The 24976-nt window shown below is 38.4% G+C and overlaps 2 protein-coding genes across 7 annotated transcripts in view; both read right to left on the bottom strand.

Moving 5' to 3' along the window:
• Nucleotides 1-197: 197 nt before the first annotated feature.
• LOC127424251 (kelch-like protein 12) lies at nucleotides 198-19173 on the bottom strand. 6 transcript variants are annotated; one of them, XM_051669261.1, is made up of 13 exons: nucleotides 17071-17209; nucleotides 13544-13710; nucleotides 13057-13087; nucleotides 12656-12809; nucleotides 7665-7882; nucleotides 6944-7093; nucleotides 6708-6822; nucleotides 6382-6488; nucleotides 5948-6143; nucleotides 2718-2876; nucleotides 2351-2449; nucleotides 1971-2157; nucleotides 198-1145 (listed from the first exon to the last, which is right to left on the bottom strand). In XM_051669261.1, the coding sequence occupies exons 2-13, from the start codon at nucleotides 13579-13581 to the stop codon at nucleotides 1019-1021; spliced, it is 1581 nt and encodes a 526-aa protein (XP_051525221.1). In that variant the 5' UTR covers nucleotides 13582-13710; nucleotides 17071-17209; the 3' UTR covers nucleotides 198-1018. The 6 variants fall into 6 exon arrangements, 5 of the variants coding, with proteins under 5 accessions (XP_051525221.1, XP_051525219.1, XP_051525220.1 ...); XR_007894434.1 differs by lacking the exons at nucleotides 13057-13087; nucleotides 13544-13710 and adding exons at nucleotides 1222-1383; nucleotides 18964-19173 and having other exon boundaries at nucleotides 1006-1145; nucleotides 17071-17309; XM_051669259.1 differs by lacking the exons at nucleotides 13057-13087; nucleotides 13544-13710 and adding an exon at nucleotides 18964-19173 and having other exon boundaries at nucleotides 17071-17309.
• A 2291-nt stretch (nucleotides 19174-21464) lies between these two features.
• LOC127424257 (adiponectin receptor protein 1-like) overlaps nucleotides 21465-24976 on the bottom strand; it is a 15021-nt gene continuing 11509 nt past the window's right edge. The window contains exons 5-8 of the mRNA XM_051669275.1: nucleotides 24477-24663; nucleotides 23004-23191; nucleotides 22302-22495; nucleotides 21465-22187 (exon numbers count right to left, since the gene is read on the bottom strand). Of these exons, the coding sequence (XP_051525235.1) occupies nucleotides 22059-22187; nucleotides 22302-22495; nucleotides 23004-23191; nucleotides 24477-24663 (698 nt within the window). The 3' untranslated portion in view covers nucleotides 21465-22058. The remainder of the gene's footprint in view (nucleotides 22188-22301; nucleotides 22496-23003; nucleotides 23192-24476; nucleotides 24664-24976) is intronic.

Here is a 24976-nt window from a genome sequence, read left to right as displayed (position 1 = left end):
AACAAATAAGTTTACAATCACTTTTTAAAAATCTTAAAAGAAAAAAAAATACTCTATTTTATTACATTGACCGGTATTCTAAGAAATCATTCTGTATTTCAAGTTTGAAACAGTGCACAAATTGACTGATTTCTGGGAACTTCCATCTAAAATCTTCACACGTGTAAGCTGAGGTGAGATGTTTGCAATGGCCTCAGTTTTGTTACATAATAAAAAGACTTTTCCTTTATTGTCTTTATCGTGGATTCACACTATTAAAACCACATTAATAGTGCACTGCAGAACATCATCCACCATGCAATTCCTCCTCCATATTAATGGGTCAATTTTCCAGAACTCAAGACAACATAAGGTCGGTTTTTGCTGAGCACGCACATCTAAATTCACCCATTCATTCCGATTTATACTACTAAGCACACTTAAAACACCAGCAAGCTTCCTTTGTGGCATCTTGCTGATAGTTCTGTACATGATATTGGTGCATTGAAAAGGACTGAGTCAATATGAGAGAAGCCCAAGCCACCAGAGACTGAGAACAAAGAGATGATGTCATAACTGACATTACAGATGACAAGAGAAATTACACAAAGCACCTTTGTCAACATGTCCTGATGAATCTGGTAATTTTCTCTCCTTCAGTCAATCAGTATGCAGGAAAGATTAAGTCACATGGGCAGTAAGGCATACACACACGTGTCTCTTCTCTGAGACATTTTGACACCAGCAGATTATATTGCACTTTAGAGGACCCAGCTGTGTGAATCTCACAGGTAACCAAAGATCACAAAGTTGTATGAAGAAAAAACATGGTGACAAAACACACGTTGACTGTATCATAAAGTTAGTGTTTTTCCTCTTCACTAAGAAAAACACTGATGTGTCAGATGACAACAGAACTTGAGTGCAAAAAGAGGAGAGAGTCATAAAAATGGAGTCTGGATTTTCAGCTGATTGGTGGATCACAGATTCCAGTGTACAGATATTCTAAAGCTCCTCTGTTTCAGTCTCCCATCTCTTCTCATTTTTCTCTGAGCACACAAACGCCTGCATCACAGCGCTGTGTTGCCATTGAAGTTACCACTTCCCAGCTGTCGATCACAGGGTCATAACATTCAATGCTGCTGAGTAAGGCGTTGCCATCATATCTGCAAAGAAAAGACACACGATATCAAAGCATCTTGTTAAATAAGAATAAGAGGTAGACTGATATATCGGTTTTACCCTTTAATCTGTGCTGATAGTTGCTTTTTGGAACAATCTGTTATCTGGAAATATCTATGCCGATAGATGCAGATATTTTTTTTTTAAATCCTCCATTTCTCTGTGTCCAGCCCTGGAGGATACTACAGTTAGAACAGCTTGGTTCTACAGTATAGCAGCGACCTATAAAGGTGAAATAAATACTGTATCTAAATCTTTCATCATTGACAATACAGCATTCATCCATGTTTTTAAACTCACTTTAATGCATTTTTTTGTTGTTGTTGAATAGATAATTAAGTGCTCTTAATTGAAATGAGGGCATGCAAAGAAAAATGTGATTATGTGGAAACATGCCCAGTCAGTAAGCATATACTGCACATTGTGTTTCCAACTTCATATCTTGTGAATAACAATAAAAAATCTAATCGGGTTTAATAAATAAAAAACATTTCCTGGTTATCTTTAGGATTTTGGTTGCACAAACGGCATCTGGGATTTTATTCCCTTGTAGCCTTTATGTCTGTGCCTATCATAGTAAGGAAGTACTAAGAAAACGTTTTAACATTCTATTCATAGTATCATTTTTAAAAACTATCGGCCAATTAATCGGTTATCGGCCTTTTCCACCACCTTAGTTATCGTTATCGGCAAAATCCACTATCGGTCGACCTCTAATATGAACATTATTTCTCATCACAGACAATAAATCGATTTACAAAAGACACAAAACTGGAGAGCTGTGTTTAACATGCATATTGACATCTCACCCTGCAATGGCGTAAAGACGGCCCCTCAGGACTGTGGCTCCGACATAGCAGCGTGGAGTGGTCATATTGGCCACAGTGGTCCAGTAGTCTGTGCGGATGTTATACACCTCTACGGAAGACAGGTGGGCTGTGCCATCAAACCCTCCGACAACGTATATGTGATCATTAAGCAAAGCCACGCCAGCACCTGCCACACACAGAAAAAAGCAGTTGATTGAAACTGCTAGAAACGATATACAGAAAAGTATGGTTTCCCCCACTATTAACTTAAATATGTTTTAGGACTCATTACAGAATATAAAATGTAATGTAAAATTTTAGGTAATATTTTCAAAAACAACAATGCAGATATGTTAAAACAGATATGCATGCATGCTTACCCGAGCGTTTGTTGGCCATGGGAGTGACGCTGGTCCAGTGCCCTGTGTGAGGGTCATACCGCTCTACAGAATTCAGGATGTTCAGACCATCATAGCCTCCTGCAGCCACAACAACACAATGTTTACCACAGGACTGAACAGTTGCAGGTCTACCTAAACTTAGCAGCACCAAGACTTCCAAGTTTCTGTCATTATGCACACTAATAAGAAATTGTATTTCTGGTTACTCAGTACAGAAATGAAGTCTCCATTGACTTCCAGTAATTTAAATTTACCCTATATCACAAGTAAAACTTTTTCTCTGACAATAAATACTATCAATATCATTCTGAAGTTCCATGATACCTTTAAATCTACAGGATGTTACCTAAACAGTAAATGAGTCCACTTGCTACCACAAGTCCTGCTCCCTCCCTGGCAGTCTGCATATCTCCCAGCATGCTCCACTGGTCAATATTGGGGTCATAACGTTCCATACTGGTGTGACGTCGACTACCATCGAATCCACCAGCAACATAGATCATATCTGGGGAAGAAAAAATCATCAGTATAAAGTAGGGGGAAATTGACTCACTGAGTCAAGAGTCAGTGAACCTTTGCAAATTTCAACATTTTGATTGACACAAGAGGTGGTTTACTCAACTGACTCACAGAAGAGAAGCACTTTAGGCGAGGTTCAGCCCGACAACATTCACCAGAAGTAAAATCACCTGCTCTACATCCACTGAACCCACAGAATTCAAACTAACTGAACTAGTTTGGTTGGCAGGTTTAGTTTCAGCCTTGTGTGACCTGTACTGCTTCATCAATCCTCACAACATCTCACAAAGTCTTTACAAACACAGCCCACCTTAGGCCAGAATTTAAAAGAAATTAGGGATGTACAAAACTACACTATATTGCCAAAAGTATTCGCTCATCTGCCTTTAGACGCATATGAACTTAAGTGACATCCCATTCTTAATCCATAGGGTTTAATATGACGTCGGCCCACCCTTTGCAGCTATAACAGCTTCAACTCTTCTGGGAAGGCTTTCCACAAGGTTTAGGAGTGTGTTTATGGGAATTTTTGACCATTCTTCCAGAAGCGCATTTGTGAGGTCAGACACTGATGTTGGACGAGAAGGCCTGGTTCGCAGTCTTCGCTCTAATTCATCCCAAAGGTGCTCTATCGGGTTGAGGTCAGGACTCTGTGCAGGCCAGTCAATTTCTTCCACACCAAACTCACTCATCCATGTCTTTATGGACCTTGCTTTGTGCACTGGTGCACAGTCATGTTGGAACAGGAAGGGGCCATCACCAAACTGTTCCCACAAAGTTGGGAGCATGGATTGTCCAAAATCTCTTGGTATGCTGAAGCATTCAGAATTCCTTTCACTGGAACTAAGGGGCCAAGCCCAGCTCCTGAAAAACAACCCCACACCATAACCCCTCCACCAAACTTCACAGTTGGCACAATGCAGTCAGACAAGTACCGTTCTCCTGGCAACCGCCAAACCCAGACTCGTCCATCAGATTGCCAGATGGAGAAGCGTGATTCGTCACTCCAGAGATCGCGTCTCCACTGCTCTAGAGTCCAGTGGCGGCGTGCTTTACACCACTGCATCCGACGCTTTGCATTGCACTTGGTGATGTATGGCTTGGATGCAGCTGCTCGGCCATGGAAACCCATTCCATGAAGCTCTCTACGCACTGTTCTTGAGCTAATCTGAAGGCCACATGAACTTTGGAGGTCTGTAGCGATTGACTCTGCAGAAAGTTGGCGACCTCTGCGCACTATGCGCCTCAGCATCCGCTGACCCCGCTCTGTCATTTTACATGGCCAACCACTTCGTGGCTGAGTTGCTGTCATTCCTGATCGCTTCCACTTTGTTATAATACCACTGACAGTTGACTGTGGAATATTTAGTAGCGAGGAAATTTCACGACTGGACTTGTTGCACAGGTGGCATCCTCTCACAGTACCACGCTGGAATTCACTGAGCTCCTGAGAGCGGCCCATTCTTTCACAAATGTTTGTAGAAGCAGTCTGCATGCCTAGGTGCTTCATTTTACACACCTGTGGCCATGGAAGTGATTGGAACACCTGAATTCAATTATTTGAATGGGTGAGCGAATACTTTTGGCAATATAGTGTACCTATTTTTAAAGTCTAATCAATCTTAAACAAGCCTTGTGTAATTAGACTATCAAATCAAGCACAACGGAATGGAACAGAATGCAGGGGTCTCAAACCACTTTTTTAAAGTTGGAGTCTTTAAACAGGGTTCCCACCCTTTTATACCAATGAAATTCCAGGACTTTTCCAGGCGTTAGTGATTACTGGATACAGGTTTAAAAAACTAAATAAAATTTTTCTTTTTAATTCAGACCAATTCACTAATGAATCATTCAGACTGATTTCTGAGCCGCTTTGATCACTGACCCAAGAGAACAATTTTCTCACAAATATAGTCTTTCACAGTAGTGCCATCTTTGATTTTTAACGTGAATGGCACGAGGCTGTGCTGGATAGACCTCTCTTCAATGGCACGCAAGGTATAAAGCTAATAATGTTGTCTGGAATTTTTTGTCTACTGAATGTACTTGGAAAGATTTTAAAAAAATGTTTTGTCTGGGGAACAGTCCAAAAACACTTTAAACTACAGTACAGCCTATTGAAGAGACCGTGCGTCTATTCCTCCCAGCCTTGTTGTCATTCCCATCATAAATCAAAGATGGCACTACAGTGAATAAGGCCCAATTCACATCGAACGTGTTTTCCCATCTATCTGCACTGTTCTATACTCAGTGGAAGTCTTAAACCATTGCGTCGCATCTTGCTGTCTTCTCCAGCTTGTTGCACAGGAGTGCCATGTTTTTTAGACGCCGTCAGTTTAAAAAGAACAGTAACTTTTAAAAATCTGTTTCGAGACACCTGCGTGCTGTTCTGTTTGTTGCTCTGTGTCTAGATTTTGTTTTTAGCAAGCGTGCTCAGTCTGAATTGCCCCTTTTTAGGAATATTCTTAAAGAGGAAAATTAGAAAAATGTACATTCCTTATGGAAATTATAAAGTTTTGAAATTATCAATTTCCATGACATTTCCAGGCCTTGAAATTACAATTTTAATATTCCCAGATATTTCCAGGTTTTCCATGACCGTGGGAACCCTGTTTTCATCTCAACACTCCGTCTTAAAAACACAGACCATCTGAATGTGCTTGGCTTTGGCGGCCGTGCTTTAAATGGGATGAATTTAAACTCTTTTCTAGGAGGGTTTTATCGTGTAAACAGTCTAATAGCTACAACAAATCAAAATAAACTAGTCGACCTCACTAAACAAACAGTGGATACTTGGATGACTAGTCAACTATCATGGCACATTCTTTTTTTGCTATTAACATTTTTACTGATTCTTATGTGAAATATGGAATAAACAGAACATATCCACACAGAATCAACTTAACTCCCATTATATCCCCCTCCCCCACTCCCTCCCCAGCCTGTCCCTCAAAATCATGGCCCATTCTTAAATGAAACTGTTTTAAAGTGTACAAAATAGCATCAATTCCTACACAAAATAGATAAAGGTCAGAGTGACAAATGTGACACTCTTACCTCCAAGAGTTGTCGCTCCCGCAAGGCCTCGCCGAACATTCATTGTGGCGACGGAGTACCAGACTCCATCTTCATCTGCTGTGTAGTCCAAACACTCAACTGAACTCAGTCGTGATCGGCCATCATACCCACCAATAACATAAACACGATCATTAAGGGCAACAGTGGCAACGTACCGTCGCTTCCTTGCAATGTTCTGGAACATAAAAGAACAAGCTGAGTTATTTTGAACTAAGCTGTCAATTAGAACTAGGCAGGAAAAAACGCACACTTCACCTCACACTTAAATACCACAGACCTACAAACAGTTAGGATCATTGGATGATCTGGGGTTATGATGGGTGCACAACCACAATTTCCTCCAACAGCCCTTTTAGCCACTGACATTGGTGAAAAGTGAATAGGTGTGCTCTACAAATTGAAATTACACTCACAGGTAGAAAGCTCCACTCTCTGGTTTTGGGATCATACTTCTCAACAACATCTATGGGTGATTGTTGGCTGCCAAATCCTCCGATTACCAACAGGACCTCTTTGGCACCTGCAACCCATTCCAAATGTCAGAAAGTGGTTTTACAAGGCTTCACTAGAAAATCGTCAACATGCTAAGACACGCTTATCTAATTCAGCAACAGCCTGATCTTGCATAATGATATTTACATGATCACTGAGACAAATGGTCTAAAATAGTCCTTTCTGAGGATTCTTAAGACTGAAGGATTTCAGGCCTAAATTATAAAAATACACAGAGGCATCAGACCGAGTCTTGCTTGGGTTCGAGGACTCTGCATCTCGCTTCGTAACTCTGGCCGAAGGTGAAACTTCTTTGCTTCATCCACCAAATCTCGACATGGCAAACTGCAGCGTATCAATGGCTGAAACCAAGACACATAACTCCAATGACTGTCATTGAATAACTCACTCAAAATGAACTGCAAACAAACTAAACTGCAAACTAAATTCATTTAGGTGTATTGGAAAATGGCAGAATCTAACCTCTATGTCAATGACATCAGTGATGTATCGTGGGGTGAGCAGCGGCATGCGCACATACTCCAACAGATCGGGCAGGTATGGCTCTCTCTCTTTTCTGTTGTGCTTTACCCAGTTCAAAACTGCTTCAAATACAGGCTCCTCTGAGTCAACCTGTACACATGCATAAGCCATTCAGATTTGTTCAGACATAAACTAGGTCACAGATCCCTGCAGCATGACTTTATTGCAGTGATTATTCCTTTTAATTTTCATGGTTTAGGTCTGTAACTTCTGGATGTGACTAAAATTCAAGTCCAATAGCTGTAATTACACCTTCACAATAAATGGACCATGGTGAGAGACGGGAATTTAACAACACAAAGGGCAGGTGTTTTCGTCCGAGTCTGTGTGTGCATAAAGAACTAAAGGCATGCACTTGCATTTTTTGTCTTTATTACAGTTCTTGTTTGAAAGCTAAACAAAGACCATTCCAAACTTGCAGAAAAATATGCTGCTCAGACAGCCGGCCTGAACTGGTTCCTATGAATTAAGCGCAAAATTTTGTAAAACAGCATAATTTGGGCTGCAGACACACACTAAATTCATCCTCTGAGCAGGAGAAATAAGCTTTTATGTAATAACCTTGTTTCACTCAGACTGCAATATGCATAGGAACATAGGAGATAAATGCATGTAAGGTGTCCGTAAGGAAAAGAACAAGTTGGAGTTCAGACAGTCTCACCTGGATTTCATCACACTTGATGAGTTTTTCCACCTCACTTTGACTGAGTAGCATATACTCTTCCTGTTGCACCACCTCTGCAAAGTGCTTCTGCGAGAACAGTTCAGCTGCCTGCATCAAGTCCAGACAGTTATGCGTTTCTGCAAAGTCTCTGATTCCCAGACAGTTTGATGGATCCAACTGACTATTCAGAAAATCACAGCAAGCTCTCTTTACACCTGTGGGGAACACACACGTACACAAATAAACATATACACCATCAGATGGGTTTTAGCTGCGTAGTAACAAGGCAAAACTGCAAACTGCAAAAGCAGATACATACAAATGAGATATTTTCTTTCTTATGTGTGGATGTTTATTGGTTTGTTTACTGTACAGTTACTTTAGTTTTTTGGCATGCTGGAAAATTAATCTTCACCCTTAACAGAAATCTCTGAATCTCTAGCCAAAGAGTTCAACTGACAAAAAGCTTACAGGTTGTCACAGGGCTTTTGGCAAACACCAGAAAAATCGGTTAAGAGCCCAAGAGATTGTTGATTGTTTTTGCATTATGTTAACCCTTAAATGCATGTGTATTTCACCAAACATTACTACATACTCGGTTATTTAGAGACCTGGCATGTATGTCTATCACAAATGGATCTATAAATTGCCCAGATAATGAAACATTTTCAAAGTATTTTCAAGACAAATGGAAAATAATAGAATAGAATATATTCAGTATATATGTTTTATATTTTCATGTATCCAAGAGACGATGCAACAAATCAAGACAGACTTAGATAGGATTAGGATTCATTACTTTCACATTGAACTTTCATGAGAATTCGCAGCTGGCTATCAAATACATCTTAAGCTACACATATGCATTTTCACTTTTTGAGTCTAAATAGACACACAATTTACATAATTTCAGTAGTACACACAAATGACAATAACCTAATCATCCTGTTCATGTGTTACACTTGCTATAGTTTACTTCCATGTTGTTTCTTCATCAAATAGCTATGAGAAATGTAAAGTAAGTAAATCACTGAAACATCAGTGCCACTCTGAGTAAGAAATAGCATGTATAATGTGTATAAACTCATATGGAAAACTGATAATGCACCACTGTTGCACAGAAAATTGACATGGTATAGTAGTAATTTGTATGAACAGTACTCATTTGTCTTGTAATAAACAAAGAAATATATATCCTGTGATAGTAAACTTATATAGTTATGAAATAATCATAAACATATGATTTATGGAAGCGCAAAAAGAGCTGTACACACTTTTGGTACTTATACAGTTATAAAAATATATTTTTTGTTTGTTTGTTTTTTTTTGTTACATTAGTCATATGAGAAAGGTTGAGGAATACTAAAGAGGTGTGGGCACAACTCCAAAAAATGGATGATGTACAGGGGGTGGATATGGTCCTGTCACTAAAGACCCAAGGTATGCGTTTAAAAGCTAAAAACATACTGTTTCTAAGAAGGCAAAATGCTTTTCCAGTCTATAATAATGTATTACATTCTTTCTACTGTATAAGAAAATACATTTCACTGACAATGATTTGTTCTCAATTGTGTTGAGACAAAATTAGTCTTCTCTAGACTTTATCTTCTGCAACTGAGTTCAAATAGCAGGTCTAATAGCAACCCCCTCATTTTATGCAGGTTTGCACATGTGCTTGTCTCCATCATAGTAGAGCAGTACCTTATCATACCCTCCTCTCAACTAGAGTTTGATATTCATTTCCTCACATTGACAAGAAATTTGAAAATACAATCTGTCATTAATTTTTTTTACATTAGACACACAAAGATGTTCATCTTTTTTAAACATTTATCATATATTGTACCAGTAAAACAAATGGCTACACACCATCATGGGTATAACATAGACGTACTGAACTTACTTATCAAATGTTTTGTTTGACACAAGCTATCTTAACATTAGCACTAAAACTGGTTTGTTAATAGCAGTATAGGCCACTGATGTTCACAATAATGTCCATGTTGACAAATGTACTAAAACTTAATTTACACTGGACAAGCTAAAAGTAAAATGAGGCTGTATAAAAAAGGCTGTAGACAAAATATTTTTTATATTCTTGAATTAAAAGCAATGATCAGAAAAACGAAGATATGAATTGACCCTTTGCTAAACCCCGCCTTAAGTGTTACTGGCCAATCCTATCTTTGCAACTGTTGCCATGTGCCATTTTCATGTGACAAGCATTTGCTATATTTCTAATGAAAGTCTTTGGGAGTTGTGTGCGTGATTAGTTTTAAGAAGAATATTATAGAAATTATCCAGAAATATGGAAAAAATATTGTTGCAGGGTCACTTATAAAAGTGACCATGTTTACATGGACACCAGTAAGCAGTTTATTGTGAGAAAGCTGATTAAGTCTCGAAATCGGTTTATACCTTTACATGAGCTGTGTTAGTGGTTCAATCAGTAAGCAACTTTCTCCACAGCAATGTAATTTCCACCCAAAGCTTGTGTAAATAACAAACATGGCATCCGAGGAAGACTTCGCTATTTTATTCTCCATTGCTTTGCTTTATCTCAAAATATTCCAGAGTTGTTGCTGTGTTTGTTTCTATCGCGACCTGCAGCGGAATTGCTCTGCAATATTGGGGTTTCCATCTTTAGTAAAACTCCAGGATTCCCCCAATGTACCAGCGCACACACCGATCAGCCACAACATTAAAACCACCTGCCTAATATTGCATAGGTCCCCATCGTGCCACCAAAACAGCGCCAACCCGCATCTCAGAATAGCGTTATGAGATACTATTCTTCTCACCACAATCTTACAGTGTGGTTATCTGAGTTACCATAGACATTTTCAGTTCAAACCAGTCTGGCCATTCTCGGTTGACCTCTCTCATCAACAAGGCATTTCCATCCACAGAACTGCCGCTCACTGGATGTTTTTTGTTTTTGGCACCATTTGGAGTAAATTCTAGAGACTGTTGTACATGAAATTCCCAGGAGATCAGCAGTTACAGAAATACTCAAACCAGCCTATGTGGCACCAACAATCATGCCACGCTCCAAATCACTGAGATCAAATTTTTTCCCCATTCTGATGGTTGATGTGAACATTAACTGAAGCTCCTGACCCATATCTGCATGTTTTTATGCACTGCAGCCACACGATTGGCTGATAAGATAATCGCATGGATGATTGTTGGTGCTAGATGGGCTGGTTTGAGTATTTCTGTAACTGCTGATGTCCTGGGATTTTCATGCACAACAGTCTCTACAATTTACTCCAAATGGTGCCAAAAACAAAAAACATCCAGTGAGCGGCAGTTCTGCAGATGGAAATGCCTTGTTGATGAGAGAGGTCAACAGAGAATGGCCAGACTGGTTCAAACTGACAAAGTCTACGGTAAATCAGATAACCGCTCTGTACAATTGTGGTGAGAAGAATAGTATCTCAGAATGCTATTCTGAGATGCGGGTTGGCACTGTTTTGGCGGCACGAGGGGGACCTACACAATATTAGGCAGGTAGTTTTAATGTTGTGGCTGATCGATGTATACCTGTATGTGAACATGAGGGACAATTAATTTTTTACATTGGTGTGTATTAATGGGTATAGTTTATAACAGGGACAAAATACGGTTCAAGGAATGAAAAAGTTTTTTGCAGAACGTAACCGAAAACGGGAACGTAGACCCATTCAATTGTTCCGGAGTGAAAACGTAACTTTTAAATGATGTTAACCGGTATTTGGAAAGAATGCAGTGAAAAGCCGGAACCAGAACAAAAAAAAAATATTGTTTCTGCTCAGAACGAACCGAAATTGAAAACATCTCGTTTTTAGACCCTGGTTTATAGTGTATGTGCTTTTCTCAGAAGAAAGTACTCCCAGAAGCTTTTAATTCTTTCCATTGTGTTGACAAATCACTACGCGACCACGAGGACTTAAAAGCACATTGGGAATTGGGCATTCCAAGTTGGGAGAAAAAGTCCAAAAGTCCAAAAAAAAAAACAAAAAAAAAAAAAAACCTGTAAAACGACCACATAAGCCGCGTTCTCTGGGAGAAACCTGGGTGTGTTAAACTGCTTTCTCTTAATCCCTTACACGGCGTAAGGAAATCGCCATTCTTGGTTCCAGTATGCGGCTTTCTGCAAACACCCTGGAATAAACCATTCTCTTAAGTGCATGTATACATGGTCAGTAACATAAGGTACCCAGAGAGAACACATTTTTTCTCTCTCTCTTTTTTTAATCTTTAAATAAATCTTGAGAAGAGAATGCTATGGGTGTCAGCCCTCATTCCTAAATAAACATAAGTACACTTACATTTGCTCAGAGATAAATTAAAGCTAACTTAATGTTAATTCATTTATGTACTGTTTCAGGTCATAGTAGAGGCGATAGTTAAAGTGATCGTATCACTTTAGAAGACATTCATTTAACCACTGAAGTCGTATCGATGACGTGTATGCTGACTGTCTGTGATTTTTGGAGACTCAAAAGAGAAATCTCCATTCACTTGCATTTTAAGGACCTAATGAGCCAAGATATTTTTATTTTTATTCAGATGTGTTCTGGTGAAGAAAGAAAGTCATACACACCTGGGATATCATGAGGGTGAGTAAATAATGAGAGAATCTTAATTTTTGGGTGAAGTGTCTCATTAATAAAGGGTTCACAAAACCGTATGTGTTGTAGACACGTTGTTACCTTTTCTGTTCACTTATACAATTGTTATCTGGTGTGTAATCGCTGTACAGTATATGGTGTAATTTAACAATTTCTTTAAAAAATGCTTTGCAACATCACTTTTCATTCCTGCTCATGTAAGAATAATATCCATTCAGTTTTCGAGAATATTTTGCCAAAAACTAGGCCGTTCACAGCAATCTCCCATTCATTCCTATGGGAAGTTCTGCAAAGCTTGTCAGAACGTCCAACAGTAATCAAAGGGGGCGGAGTAGAGCGAAGGGGCAATTTAGCAGGTTTGTGTGTTTGTACCTTTAAGCTGCAGAAGACAGGCAGCAGGCAGCAGCTCCTGCACATTTTCAACAGTAACCAGCACTGTCTCTGTGTAAACAAAGTCCAGCAGGATCTCCATAGTTGAAGCAGTGAGGCCCTGAATGTCTACAAAGGACTTCCCTTTTTCAGAAAGCTAGACAAAGAGAGGTAAGTGAATAAGTGAGAAACTATACTAATATCACAAATATACTACAAATGATCAAACCACAATGTATTCACATGCTTTGAGAACTGTATATAAAGCTTATATAAAATAAAGTTTGGGTCAAGTGTCCAGAACTGGCATTCAAAATGACCGGCACTCAACAGCAAAATTAGCAATGCAACAGCACTTAACAATGCAAAAGCAAAATTAGGTAAAAACTGTACTGTCAATGTACTTTCTTGCAGTCATCCCAACTTTTGCAGAGCCTAACAAAAAAAGAAAAGAAAAAAAAAAACACACTGTGTGAACAGTTTTGGGGCACTTCCCTTCTTATGGTAACAGCAGGCGCTTCTCATTTCTGAAATTGTGCATCCTTGTTTCCTTTCCTTGCTTCTTTTTCTCACTTCCTACAGTAGCTCTTCCTTCTTAGGAAATGAGGAAAGGATGCAAGTTAAGGAAGCAAGGTGGAGGAATCGAAGCAAGACTTCTACAATGGAATGTTTTGCTCATTCACACGTCACTTTAAATCACTGTCTCTGCGCAGCTGCATCCTCAGATCGCTTGCAGTTATGTTGTTAAAACTTGATTTATTGATATTTTCATAATAAAACCTAATAATTCAAGATGCACCATTAAAGTATGTGACAATTATGGTTTATTTAAACTGCAAAGGTGAAACATGAATTAAAAATGTTCTGTCAGATGTGAAGGGGAGAATTTACACATGCATCAGGTGCTCCAACCAAAAATTCTTCCGCATAGGATGCTTCTGTGCTTCCTCAATCAAGTGTCCTCGGTAAGCTTCCTCTGTCCTCCGTCCTCACGGTGCATTTAGAGAATTGATCCGTCCTTAATGATGCCAGACTTTGATTGGTTTCTGGGTATTGTGCTTGAGAACAGAGGAGCAAGGAAACGAGAAAGCACAATTTAAGAAAAGAGAAGCACCCACTGAGCCAGCCATTCGAGACCCTCCACTCAGATTCACCATGTCTGAGAGTAAAAAAGACAACTGCACCTCCTACCATGAAGGATCAGAAATGCTACAAAAAGTTAAGATGATATTTTTTTTTAACTTTTTGTCACTTTTATTAGCAGGGATAAAAGAGAGAGAGGATTGTTATTATCTTTTATTTTCAGCTGGAGCATGTGTGCTAACCACAAGGACAAAAGAAGGATTTTTTTTCCTGATAATTTGAGTGTTACTCAGAAGCCTCTCGCTCCAATTTGAAGGCTTTTCCTGGCATTAATTAGAACTGCTATTATGAGCTCACGTTAGCCCTTTAGGTGGTTTGTTTAGGCAAATAATTTGAGAACAAACTGTGCTAACAGTAACCTAGTCTCCATCCACTTTTCATGCTGTTTTGTTATCGACAAAGTGAAAATGCGTAAAAAATTTTTTGTACAATTGCGCCACCTGCTTTGCTACACCCCCTAAAGCAGCAGACACCCTGGGAAAGGTGATTACTGCTTTCGGAAAAGGTCATGAGGCATCAGTGTATTACTCCCTGTTAATTCTCAAAATCGGTTTATGCGTTTACATGAGCTGTGTTAGTGGTTCAATCAGAAAGCAACTTTCTCCACAGCAATGTAATTTCCGCCCAAAGTTGAAGGAACTTCAACTTCTTTTAAGAGATTATGGGAGAAAGATCTAAATTTGGTATTGGGTGAGGGAGTGTGGGCTAGGATTCTTAAAAAAACATCAAATCTGCATCTAGAGATGCAAGGGTTTGCCTTATGTAATATAAGATTTTACATAGAGTCTGTTGGACCCCCTGTAGATTGCATAGGCTTGGTCTTAAAGACACACCCACCTGCTGGCAATGTCAATCAGAAGATGGAGACACAACCCATGTTTTTTGGGGATGTGTTAAGATTCTGGTTGAGGATTCAGAGTTTTATGTGCGAGGTTTTGGCCTCTCGGATTTTATTTTGCCCCAGACACTGTATCTTAGGAGATGGGGCAGTCATTAATTTGGAGAATAAACACATGAAAAACTGGGTCCTAACTAGTATTTTGAATGCCAGAAAGATTATTCTAAGGAGCTGGAAGTCGGCTGTAGCACCCCCATTTCAGGAGTGGTGTTCAGAGGTCACCAGAGTGGCAGCTCTTGAGGAGGGGATATCCAAAAGACTGGGGAGTCTAGACCCATTTGGGGAGAAATGGGGCAAATATCTGTCTTTTTTGGAGGGCTCTTGGGGAGGGACAGTGGAGAGAGGTGTAGGGGATATGTGTGATTAGTTTATTATTTATTTTATTTTTTATTAATTTATTTATATACTTTTTTGTGTGTCTGTAATTATGTGACCACCAGGGTGTTGATGGGGGTTGGGTGAAGGGGGATCGTTAGGGTAAAATATTGATTCTGTTTATATATATGTTTTGCTGTGCCTTTTTAATAGATGAATCAATAAAAATTTTAATCACAAACATTTTTTTTGCATCTTCAGCCCGTTTCCATTCAAATGGCCTTTTATCAATAAACATGGTGTGCGTGATGACGTCACGCTTAAAAAAACACTTTGTCGCATAAATTTTGGTTTATCCCAAAAGATATCTGTCTTAAGCCATTTCAATACAGAAATGTGTTCCCCCGAAGTCTTTTTAAAATGGGGAGAGTATTGAGACAATTCACTGAAATTAGCCAGCTTACTGTCATTTTAATTTCACAAATAAATGCAATCAAAAGACGAGGAATTGCAATCAAAAGGGAGCAGATGTCCTTCTGATAGGACTGTAATATTTGTCCTGATGTTGCGCCTATCGTAGGTTCCAACCCGAAAGTGAATCGTCATGGCCCTGTTCAAGCTGGCAACTTGCACCAGGTAGTGGGGGAAACTTTCGGTCTTAGTATAAGGACCATCCATCGATGTGTATAAGCTGTGCGCACAGCTATTAAAGAAAAATGTATGCGGGGTAATATCAGGGTTTACATATGAAACATTCCTGATATTCAATAGGCTGTTTTGAACAATCATCTAATCTAAAGCAATGCCATCACAACTGCATTATGTCCCGCATATTTGTCCAGCAACTTTTAACGACCAATTGAACTTGACTGTCATCTAAAATTAATTTTTGTGTCATAATGCAATTTACATTTTCTGAAGAAGCTCAGCAAATGCGATCCGAGGTAAAGAGGGTTAGATTTAAAATATTTTAAAGTTTTAAATGTTCAAAATCTCGTTTTCTGAAAGTGAACTCAGCATTATACAAATAGTTCTGACAGTTTATAATCTTGAAAAAAGTGTAGAACATTCTGAGAATGTCATTCAGCCTACATTTTTTTCATCTACAGAACAGGGTAAGGCTAATTTAAGTTTGTGTAAAAAAGGCAAGTATATAGGCCTAACAATATTTTTTTTTTTTCGTTTGGTAATAAAAATTTTTTTATTTAATGCTTAATTAGTTTGGTAAATTCTTTAATTTAATACAGGGAATTTTGCCGGCATTTTTTCATAAGTAAGCTAAACAATAATTTTATAGAATTGGTCTATATGTTAATGTTCCAAAAAAGCACACTGAAATTTCTCTCCTAGTATTGTGTATTTATTTTTAATTTAAAACATCTTTGTGTACAGAAATTATATGTTCTTTGTATTGTGGGCTAATTCCATGACTGCTGTCTATTATTTTGAATGGTGTGGAAAAGCAACTTTAATAAATAAATGGATGGCTACCACGATTAAATTAATCACAAAGAGTGGCCATTCATTTGTTCTCCGTGCACTTGTCGATGACAGGTACATGAGAGATATTTGTGTTGGCACTCCTGGAAGTGTCATGACGCAGATGTGTTTGCAGCATCGGATCTGTGCAGGTATGCCATTAAGGCCAATCCATAACAGTGCGAGTAATGCTTCACGTACAGTGTCATCATGATTAACACAGGCTAACGATTGGGGTAAATTCTGTCATGTGACACTACATTTTTGCGTTAATGCCAATTTTATCAATAAAAAGGGTTTCCAAACTAGTTTTTCGTGACATTTGAAGCATTGACATAGAGTATATGCGCTAGGGTTAAACGTAAAAATATTATGTCGACACTTGTGAAATTTTAGCGATAATTTGCATTTTCATCAGCTACATCAGTAAAATTTTTGATGCGCTACACCTTTGTCGCAAAAAAATCCTTGAATGGAAACGTAGTTAATGACAGGTGAAACCACTGTGGTTTAAACAGTGATGGTTTCTGGAACATATTAGAATACAATGTCAGAATCAGTGCATATTGAGGGTGTTTGTTACCTCACTGGTGAACATGGCACAGAAATAATCACTGCAGGCAGCCAGCACGATGCGGTGGGCTGGGAAATCTGTGCTCTCCACCCTCAGAGTGATGTCACACAGTGTGTTGCTCTTCCTCAGAGCATTCATGGCATTCAATATGGATTTGGCGTGCGAATTGGTCATGATGTCCTTGGGCGCCATGACAACAGGGTGCGCGGTGCAAAGACAAATCCTAAGGCACTGCAGGATGAGGCCTTCTGCAGGACACAACCAGGACTACATTAAAATGTCATTCAGAGATAGTCCTAAAATTCCTGGCAACAAACTAAAAGCATGGTTTTATGAATATATGTACAAAAAAGAACTGTGTGAACCCAAATTTGGGATTTAAAATAAAAAATCTTTTTTATTAGTTAACCTCTGAGGTAACAGACAGTGTAGCTGCCTACACCAATCATCAAATCTCAGTTCAAGAGAGGACAAATACTGATAAGCATTGCCACATACACTGGCGGCCAGAAGTTTAGAATAATGTACAGATTTTGCTGTTTCGGAAGAAAATTGGTACTTTAATTCACTAAAGTGACACTCAACTGATCACAAAGTATAGTCAGGACATTACTGATGTAAAAAACAGCACCATCACTATTTGAAAAAAGTAATTTTTTTTATCAAATCTAGACAGACCCCATTTCCAGCAGCCATCACTCCAACACCTTATCCTTGAGTAATCACGCTAAATTGCTAATTTGGTACTAGAAAATCACTTCCCATAATATCAAACACAGTTGAAAGCTATTTGGTTAATTAAAAAAAGCTTAATATTGTCTTTGTGTTTGTTTTTGAGTTGCCACAGTATGCAATAGACTGGCATGTCTTAAGGTCAATATTAGGTCAAAAATGGCAACAAAAAAAAGAAACAGCTTTCTCTAGAAACTCATCAGTCAATCATTGTTTTGAGGAATGAAGGCTATACAATGCTTGAAATTGCCAAAAAACTGAAGATTTCATACAAAGGTGTACATTACAGTCTTCAAAGACAAAAGGAAACTCAAATGGAAAAGGTGCACTCAGTAACTTTTTGTTTGTGTCATCTTGGACTTACACTGACAGCCAGTGGTGTGGATGCAGCATCATTCAAAATCAGTAGTTTTCAGTCACAGATGCCATTATAGAAATTCACTATTCACAGTCAGCCATGACTAATTTAATCCATGAGCTAAAGTGTCTAATAAAAGGGTGGTGACTGGGACAGTTCATCCACAAATGAAATGTCTCTCATCATTTTATCACCCTCATGCCATCCCAGATGTATATGACTTTGTTTTACACAACACAAAGAAAGATTTATAGAAGAATATTTTAGCTCTGTATGCCCTCACAATGCAAGTGAATGGTGACCAAAATGTTTACGCTCAAAAAGCACATAAAGGCAGCATAAAAGTAATCCAGACTCCAGTGGTTAAAGTGATATTATAAGTATGGGTGAGAATCAGATCAAAATCTAAGTCCTTTTTAACTATAAATTCTCCTTCCTGCCCTGTAGGTGGCGATATGCAACAATAATTTTACATTTTAATTTAATTTTAAATTAGAAAGCAATTTTGTTTGATAATACAACATGATAACCAATAAAATGTAATGAAATTTAAAGAGGATAACATTTGTGCTATACACTGGTTGTAAGTCAATAAATTCCGGTTTGTTTGGTGGGCTCTCAGACTATGCGTTCCTCAACCAGAAATAATTTCTAGACACTTACTATTACTATTATAATGAAAATTTCATCAAAAAGTGTTTTGTCTAAATGAGGTGGGAGTTTAAGCATCGCCTGTGTGATTGAGCTGCATGCTAAAGCTAACTAAACACGAATGCTAACACATATACAAATACATTTGTATCTGAACTTACAGTGTTCAACTGATCCTCAGCAGAACAGAAATGGACCAGAACTAGATGACAACACACGGTGGTCTATTTGTCCATCTTCTTGCACCTCACTCAGGGACAGCCCCGCAGGTCTGAAGTGAATTAATTCAGGTACTTTGATTAATTCTACTTCAGCAGTGAAAAGAACAGCGCTCACGTGTGCGCGCATCTCAAGCAAAACACTGAACGTCACCAACGCGCATGCGCACTGTAAGCACAATGCCCGCGCATGGTTTCATTTATTGATTTTTTTTAATGCACATTTACATTACAACCGTGCACGGTTTTATTGTTGTCACTTCAAGATGACTTTTATAAAATAAATGAAGCTAGAACAAAACTTATTTTATAAACTATATTGTAAAATTTTTAACTTTAACGTTTTATATTTTATTAAAACAATAATTAAACAATAATGTACAGTAATACCCAGAGAACTGTCAGATAAAAGTGGAATAGATTTTCTTTACCTTATTTTTTACCAGAGACTATTTTGCCCTGAGACGGACCACTTGTGTTAAAGTGAAATTAGACCACATGGCTGACGTTGGAAAGGAAGTCCCCCCTTACAGGTAAAAGAGCCAATTACCTTTTAGATACAGACATCGCCTGTCACTGTAGAATACATATGTGCAATAGCTTTTTCCAGCTTGATCAGAGCTAAAGAAGCACAATTTATGATACCATTGTTTTCAGATTTTACTGTTGATTTTAAATATTTTCTTTGACCGTAATCTTTCCCCATTCAAGTAGATAGGAGCTGTACAGTTATGCTGCTTTTATACATAGAAAATAGCTGCCCGGTAGCATTCCTAAGATGTCCCAACCTTTGCCTCCCAATCCCTTGGAGAAGATATAAAAAGGAACTCTTCAGTTCTATCTGACTACAGCCAAGGATGAAAAATGTATCTTTCACAAGGAACATGTTTTTTATTTGAATTATTATTACTTGGTAAAGATCTTCATATCCCATCCTTTTACATTTTGCCCAAGAAGATTCACAAGAATCAAGTGACTCCACCATGAAGGCCTATAATTTGTAGCAATGACTACTTGACTGAACTGTTCGTGTCTGGTCTCCCATCCTTTATTTATGACAGTACTTCTGTCCTGACTATAATTAATGACATTAAGAATTATACAGTATTATCTTTCTTAGTCACAATGGGTGTAGAATTGTATATTTACAGTGTATTGACCATGCAGATAGGGACATTTCTTGAGCATTAGCTCTACTGAAAATATGACACCTACTGCTTTTATTCTCCAATTAACTGAGTGGACTCTTCTGAACATTGCATTTTTTACTTCACGACCAGTTCTACAAACAAGTGAAGGGTATGCTCATGGGTGCTTGCTTTACGCCAAATTATCTTAATTTATTTTAAAGATTGTGGGAAGGTTTCTTTATTCCTCTGTCAAACCCTTTCGTGATAAAATTGAGTGGTGAGGAAGGTTTATTGATGATGTCTTTTTGATTTGGTCAGTTTCAGAAAAAGAACTTTACTTTTCATAAATTTGTTAATGTTATCAATAATAATTTAAAACTGATCTTGGAATGTTCATTGACTGAGATACAGTTTCTTGATTTGAAAATAACCAGGCATCCTAATGGTGATCTATTCTACATACCTCGATAGATAAAAAACAAAAAACAAAACGGATCATAATACTATCCTCAGAGGCAAAAGTTTCCATCCGCCTTAGTTGATTGAAATATACAGTACCATCTGTGAGTAGACTGGTTGTAGCCACTCCCACTTATCAACCAGCTGTTGATGTACCTCAACTACATATTGTCCATTTTTTATGAAATTGTACCATGATGAAGGCTTTTTAGCGGAATCATGTTGGCCAACAGCATATTTTTAAGATGTTTTAAGACCAGTTAAATAAAGGCTTCTTTTTTTTTTATCTTCACGTGAGTGCCTTGGATCTTTCTATTTTTTCATGAGTTATGTCGCCTCTTTTTCCAATGAGCACCAGTGGCTATAATCAGGGTTGCTGCAGTTTTTAAAATAAAAGTCTAAAATTTGAAAGACCTGAACCAATAAAACTGATACCCTATGCCCAATCAGGAGCAAACCTAAACAATCTCAAAATAAATCATGTATCATTGACTCTTTTACTTTAACAGGATGGGGCACACATTCAAAAATGCATTAACAGTGCTTATCAGCAAAACGGGGTATCTGCAAGTTTCCAATATTCAAAATATGTTTTCCTCTAGCAGTTATTCCACTAACTGCATTCATGGAAGTATACTATTTAATCATAAATGCTTCTTATTAAAATTGGTTCATGTACCAATATTCCAATACAGATCAATTTGAGGTTGACTGATAATGGATATTGCCAATGCCAATACTTAAGGTGTTTGAAGAAAGCATAAAAGATTAATTGGCAGATGGTTTTTAAAATTGATACATTAATGTGTTTACTCTGACATTGCTGCCCAGACATACAGGCTACAAGAGTCCAAATTGAATGAAATCCCAAATGCAGTTTATTGTACAACCAAAATATAATGCAGGACTTCTAACTATAAACAGAATCTTATTTTTAAATGTCCGTGCTGCCAGCTGCCCACAAAAACAGATAAAGGAACAAGATATGCACACTTACAATCATATACAACGTATTACAATATAAACACTATAAAGTAAACATTGCCATATAATAAATATGAGCAGTAATTCATCAACAGTAGATCGTCGCTGGAGAGCCCCTCGCGTGCTTGGAGAAAGTGCAACAGTCACGCGTCTTCACTTTGAAGCACGCAGACTATATTTATTTAACCATTTAAATTTAATAATTTATTAATCAATGCTAATTAAGACTTTTTATACCAATTAAGACATTTTAAGATGTTTAAGGACTACTGGAAGCTTATTTACATTTTTTTTTTTACACCATTGAAGCGCACCTAGTTCTTTATTTTTCTTCCTATGCGTTAAAATCCTTTAAAGTTACTAAAATCTTTAAATAAGTATTGTATTGGCTTCAGTTTCATTGTGAAGTGAGCAGGCTATGGCCACAGTTCAAGTGATTTGTGGTAAATGGTGTAGATTTATTTTTTATAACAGAGAGTCATCTGTGCAGCCTCCTTCCAGGCTATAACGGAACTCCTGCAAGTTAGATATTCCATAAAAATGGACAAATGCAGCACCCACAACCAACACATGGAATATCTGATGAGACTGGAACTGAGAAAGAAAAACAGAGAGAGGCTATGACTGCAGCTGCATCATATCGTATGCTTATCTCACAACTTTTACATGCAACATTCTCTTTATTGATCATGTAATTAAGAGTCTTACCCAGATGTCACATTGTCCAGGGAAATAGCGTTCTGGTATCCGTGCTGCATAAAGTGCTGCTCCACTGACATACATGGCTCCCATCAGATAGAACCAGCCCATCTGACCGACTGTTGTCGCCTTCACAAAACCCTCTGTGATGGTAAAGTGCATTGTAGGAATGAGTCCACTCAGCCCGAGACCCAGGAATACACCTTAACACAAAGAAAAATACACTGACAATCATATAGGTGGAACGTTTCAAGCGCTGATTAATTTATATATATATATTTTTAATCCCCTTTTCTCCCCAATTTGGAATGCCCAATTCCCACTACTTAGTAGGTCCTCTTGGTGGCGCGGTTACTCGCCTCTGCTTCCGAGACCCTTAATCCACGCATCTTATCATGTGGCTCGCTGTGCATGACACTACAGAGACTCACAGCATGTGGAGGCTCATGCTACTCTCCACGATCCACGCACAACTTACCACGCGCCCCACTGAGAGCGAGAACTAATAATCGCAACCACGAGGAGGTTACCCCATGTGACTCTACCCTCCCTAGCAACCGGGCCAATTTGGTTGCTTAGGAGACCTGGCTGGAGTCACTCAGCACACCCTGGATTCGAACTCACGACTCCAGGGGTGGTAGTCAGCGTCAGTACTCGCTGAGCTACCCAGGCCCCTTCAAGCGCTGATATTAACTGGTGAACACGTGTTACCTGCACGTGTGCACCGGTGGCGAGGAGTGGCAAAGCGGTCCCACTGAGCCACAATGAGAGCAGCAACACCCAGCACACACACAACCGAGAGATAGATGAGCCGTGGCTGAGGAGAGCAGTAGAATGAGTAGTACAGCCATGGAACAAATGAGCCCATGATCAACAACGCAATCCCAGAGTAATCCAACCTAGGGACAAAAAAATAAACACAAAGTTACATGATCTATTTCATGAAACTTGTGCTTAAAGGGATAGTTCTCCCAAAAATGAAAAACCTCTCATCATTTTCTCACCTTCATGCCATCCCATATGTGCATGACTTTCTTTGTTCTTGCCACCATTCACTTGCATTGTATGGACCTACAGAGCTGAAATATTCTTCTAAAAAAGCATAATTTGTGTTCTGCAGAAGATAGAAAGTCATACACATCTGGGATGGCGTGAGGGTGAGTAAATGATGAGAGAATTTTTTTTTATTTTTGGGTGAACTATTCCTTTAAATCTAAAACAGAGTTACCACTCCTTTTGACCAAAGAAATTCCATGATGTTTCCAGTTTTTTATTTTATTTTTTTATAATTTTATAGAGAAAAGAGCAGTTTCTTTACAGAACAATTTCTAGTCAATTAAAGGGATAGTTCACCCAAAAATGAAAATTCTCTCATTATTTACTCACCCTCCTGGCATCCCAGATGTGAATGACTTTCTTTTATTTGCTGAACACAAATTAAGATTCTAAAGAATATCTCAGCTCTGTAGGTCCTCACAATGGAAGTGAATGGGTGGCAAAATTTCAACGCTCCAAAATCCACATAAAGGGAGCATAAAAGTAATTCATATGACTCCAGTGCTTAAATTCATGTGTTCAGACACAATATGATAGGTCTGGGTGAGAAACAGATAAATATTTAAGTCTTTTTATCATAAATTCTCCTCTCTGGCCTGTAGGGGGCGATATCCATTAAGACTGTGAATCACCAAAAACAGAAGAAGAAGAAAGTAAAACTAAAGTGGAGATTGACTGAGTAGGGAGGGGAATTTGTAGTAAAAAAGGACTTAAATATTGATCTGTTTCTCACCCACACCTATCAAATCGTGTCTGAACACATGGATTTAACCACTGGAGTCATATGTATTACTTTTATGCTCCCTTTCTTAATTTGTGTTCTGCAGAAGAAAGAAAGTCATACACATATGGGATTCCAGGAGGGTGAGTAAATCATGAGAGAATTTTCATTTTTGGGTGAACTAACTCTTTAAATTATGCTTTTCTAAGCCTAATTAGAAAAAAAATATATGTTCACTATAGACAATTTCTTCAAAATTCCATGGTATTTCCAGGTCTTCTTTGACTGTAGGACCCCTGATAAGAATACACCTAAAAACACAGCAAATGTCAGTTTATTCACTAGTGCTCTGTATGGTGCTCTGAGTATGGGGTGGTGTCTGTCCTTGGAAAACTAGTGTCACTTACTTCGAGAAAGTTCTGGAGACTTTTTCAGAGTGACAGTAGACGGTGTGAAAAAGCCATGAAAAACACAAACAGAGGACTGCACCCAGAAAGAACATCCCAAACACCACCTTCTCCTGCACGGGAGCCATGAACGACACGTTCGGACGCAGCATCGTCAGTGTGCCCAAACACAGGAACAGAATGAGGCCTGAAGGGAGACATATTTGCAATTGCTTTATTTGTCTCACCTTGCCTGAAATATAATTACAAGTTTCTGCTTAACTAGCACTAACAGACAAGGTGGAGTTTGTCCTAAGGCAATAATTCACACAGATCAGATTATCACATAACAAATATTATACAGTTTATCTGATAATATCTGTGGCCTCATTTTTTGTAGGGAAGATCAAAATTTCACAAACTGTTGAGAAACTTCTTTCCTAAAAAGCCATTGGGTTTACGTATAAAGCATATAAATTACCTCAGCATGAAACTAAAACCCTGGGAATCAGAAGTTGATT

Source organism: Myxocyprinus asiaticus, chromosome 33 (assembly GCF_019703515.2).
Source record: "Myxocyprinus asiaticus isolate MX2 ecotype Aquarium Trade chromosome 33, UBuf_Myxa_2, whole genome shotgun sequence".
NCBI classification, from domain to species: domain Eukaryota; kingdom Metazoa; phylum Chordata; class Actinopteri; order Cypriniformes; family Catostomidae; genus Myxocyprinus; species Myxocyprinus asiaticus.
The sequence above is the reverse complement of the archived record's forward strand: the minus strand, read 5'-3'. Positions and strand labels throughout refer to the sequence as shown.

Excerpts from the sequence above, each read along its gene's own strand:
- LOC127424251 (XM_051669259.1), bottom strand. The coding sequence starts at position 17,253 with ATGGCGCCCAAGGACATCATGACCAATTCGCACGCCAAATCCATATTG. Across the intron at positions 12,810-17,070 it reads GTGCCATGTTCACCAGTGAG|CTTTCTGAAAAAGGGAAGTC; the intron begins GTAACAAACACC and ends CTCTTTGTCTAG. Across the intron at positions 6,489-6,707 it reads TCGAACCCAAGCAAGACTCG|GTGCCAAAGAGGTCCTGTTG; the intron begins GTCTGATGCCTC and ends AATGGGTTGCAG.